Here is a 2,150-nt window from a genome sequence, read left to right as displayed (position 1 = left end):
CTCCTATCCGTGCCACGCCTATCCGTGATCCTGCCGTTACGCGTTACCGCGCCGTCCTTGCTCCTCCCTATGCCGTGCCGCTCCTTCCTCCGTGCCGCGCCGCCCTTGCCGTTTAGCCCGCCGCCCCCCCTGCCGTCCGTTACCGCCGTGCCGCCGTACCGCCCACGCCGCCGCCGCCCTCCACCCCCTCCACACCGCCGCCACCGCTGCTCACGCCGCCGCCGCCCTCCACCTCGCCCACGCCGCCGCTACCCTCCACCTTCTTCCCACCGCCGCCGCCGCCGCTCACGCCTCCGCCGCCTTCCATCTCGCCCACGCCTCCGCCGCCCTCCACCTCTCCCATGCTGACCCCACTCCCTCGATCTTAACCACCGCTGTGTGTTATACCAAAAATAGGGCTAACCCCGGTTGTCGGAGCGCATACCTCAGCATTCGCCATCCCATGTCGCTGTACGACTGCAGCCCCAGCGAGGGGGTCCGGCCTATCCTTTGCCGCGTTCAACATCCAAAACTACGGGAGGACCAAAGACCAGCGTCCCGTCACGAGGGAGGTCACGGCGGAAATCATCGGCCGGTATGATATTCTGGGCATGGAGGAGCTCTCGCAAAAGCCGCCCGACGCGGAGACGTGCCAGCCAGACGGGACGGGCTGCGGCGGTGTGTGTGGTCCCAACACGGGAGATGTGGTATGCAATCTCCTCGACCTCGCAAGGTCAAGCAGCGGCCGAGATCTCAACGTGATCGTGTCCCCGTGGCAAGGGCCGCAGCACACCGACGAGTCCAACGATGAGCAGTACACGCTCTTTTACGACCGCGCCAAGGCGTCCTTCGTCGAGGGCGACGAGTATCCAGACACCAACGGCTACTACGCGCGTACCTACGTTAGTGGCGAGACGCACAATCGCATCCCATACGCCTTTCTGCTCAGGGTGCCGAGCGGCGCGGGGGCTGACTGCGCCGCTGGCGTGTCCTGCGACGCCACGTTCGCCATCGCGCTGACGCACACCAACCCTGACCGTGCAGAGGAGGAGATCCGCAACTTTGGAAACGTGCTGTCATGGATGGAGGGCCGCTTTGGCGCCGATTTCAACATGATCGCAGGCTTGCCCCACTACCTTGTGTGTGTGGAGAAGTTTACCTGACCTTACCTTACCTGATCGCAGGGGACTACAACTCGGACTGCAACTACTTTGACGAGGCGCTCTGGCCCGAGATCCTCGCCACCATGCCGGGGTACAAGATGATCGTCCCAAACAACCTCGACACGACGGTCGCCGCTTCGTGTGACCCCAACACCTACGACCGCATGATTGTGTCGGAGTCGGCACCCAACATCGCAGACGCGGAGGTCTTCCGCATCGAAGTCGAGATGCCGGACGAGGTGATCCGAGTCTGGGAAGAGGGCTGCAGCAGTACATGCGCCAAGTGCCCCTACTCGACGTCGGCCGCGTGGACGGCGACGTGCGGCACGGCTCCGAACGACATCGACTGGGGCACGCCCAGCGGCCAGCTACACGACGTCCTTGGCGACGCCGCGATGGTTAACCCTCGGTCGAAGCATGCTACAAGACACAAATTCCTACTCAAACGTTTGATCAAATGCCTCCGCTCGGCGTGGGGCATGATCATCGAGATGGAGCCAACTGCACACCTCAGTTACAGTAATCCAAAACAACCTGACGTGGCGGCGGCAAACATCGGCAGGGGGCACAGGCGCCTTGTTGCCGATCTGAAGCTCACGAGCTCGCTTGCGAGCAAGGGCAAGGACGCGGCCGGCGATTTATAGCTCGGCGGGGGGGGGGGTGCGATCCCAGGTGCGAGCTCGCGACGCAGGCGGCACGTGGGGGTGTGATCCGCTCGCAATCTCATGCACCCAAAGCATCTCGGCCCGTGTCTCGCGCCTTTCCAGACGGCAGCTTGCGCCGCACGTGGATCTGGAGGGCGAGCGGTGCATATCTGCGGACAGCGGCGGTCTTGCGGATAGAGCAGAAGACCGAGAGGAAGCCTGTGCTCATCGAGGCTGGCATGAACTCATGTGTGTGCGACTGGTGAGCCCCGACGAAGGGTGGGGAGAGGAGGCCAGCAAAGAGGACGATGAATTGCAAGACGGACACGCCCTCCATGAAATAGTCAGAGGTGTTCACGTCATT

General features: G+C 63.3%; 1 protein-coding gene across 1 annotated transcript; it reads left to right on the top strand.

The window, feature by feature from the left end:
* Window positions 1-69: 69 nt before the first annotated feature.
* On the top strand, window positions 70-1,786 carry EMIHUDRAFT_255035 (hypothetical protein; the record flags this gene model as incomplete). The annotated part of the gene is made up of 4 exons (XM_005775598.1): window positions 70-110; window positions 473-657; window positions 760-1,122; window positions 1,164-1,786. The coding sequence occupies 4 exons, from the start codon at window positions 70-72 to the stop codon at window positions 1,784-1,786; spliced, it is 1,212 nt and encodes a 403-aa protein (XP_005775655.1).
* Between the last annotated feature and the right edge of the window lie 364 nt (window positions 1,787-2,150).

This window comes from Emiliania huxleyi (genome assembly GCF_000372725.1).
Source record: "Emiliania huxleyi CCMP1516 unplaced genomic scaffold EMIHUscaffold_2995, whole genome shotgun sequence".
Taxonomy (NCBI): Eukaryota; Haptophyta; order Isochrysidales; family Noelaerhabdaceae; genus Emiliania; species Emiliania huxleyi.
The sequence above is the reverse complement of the archived record's forward strand: the minus strand, read 5'-3'. Positions and strand labels throughout refer to the sequence as shown.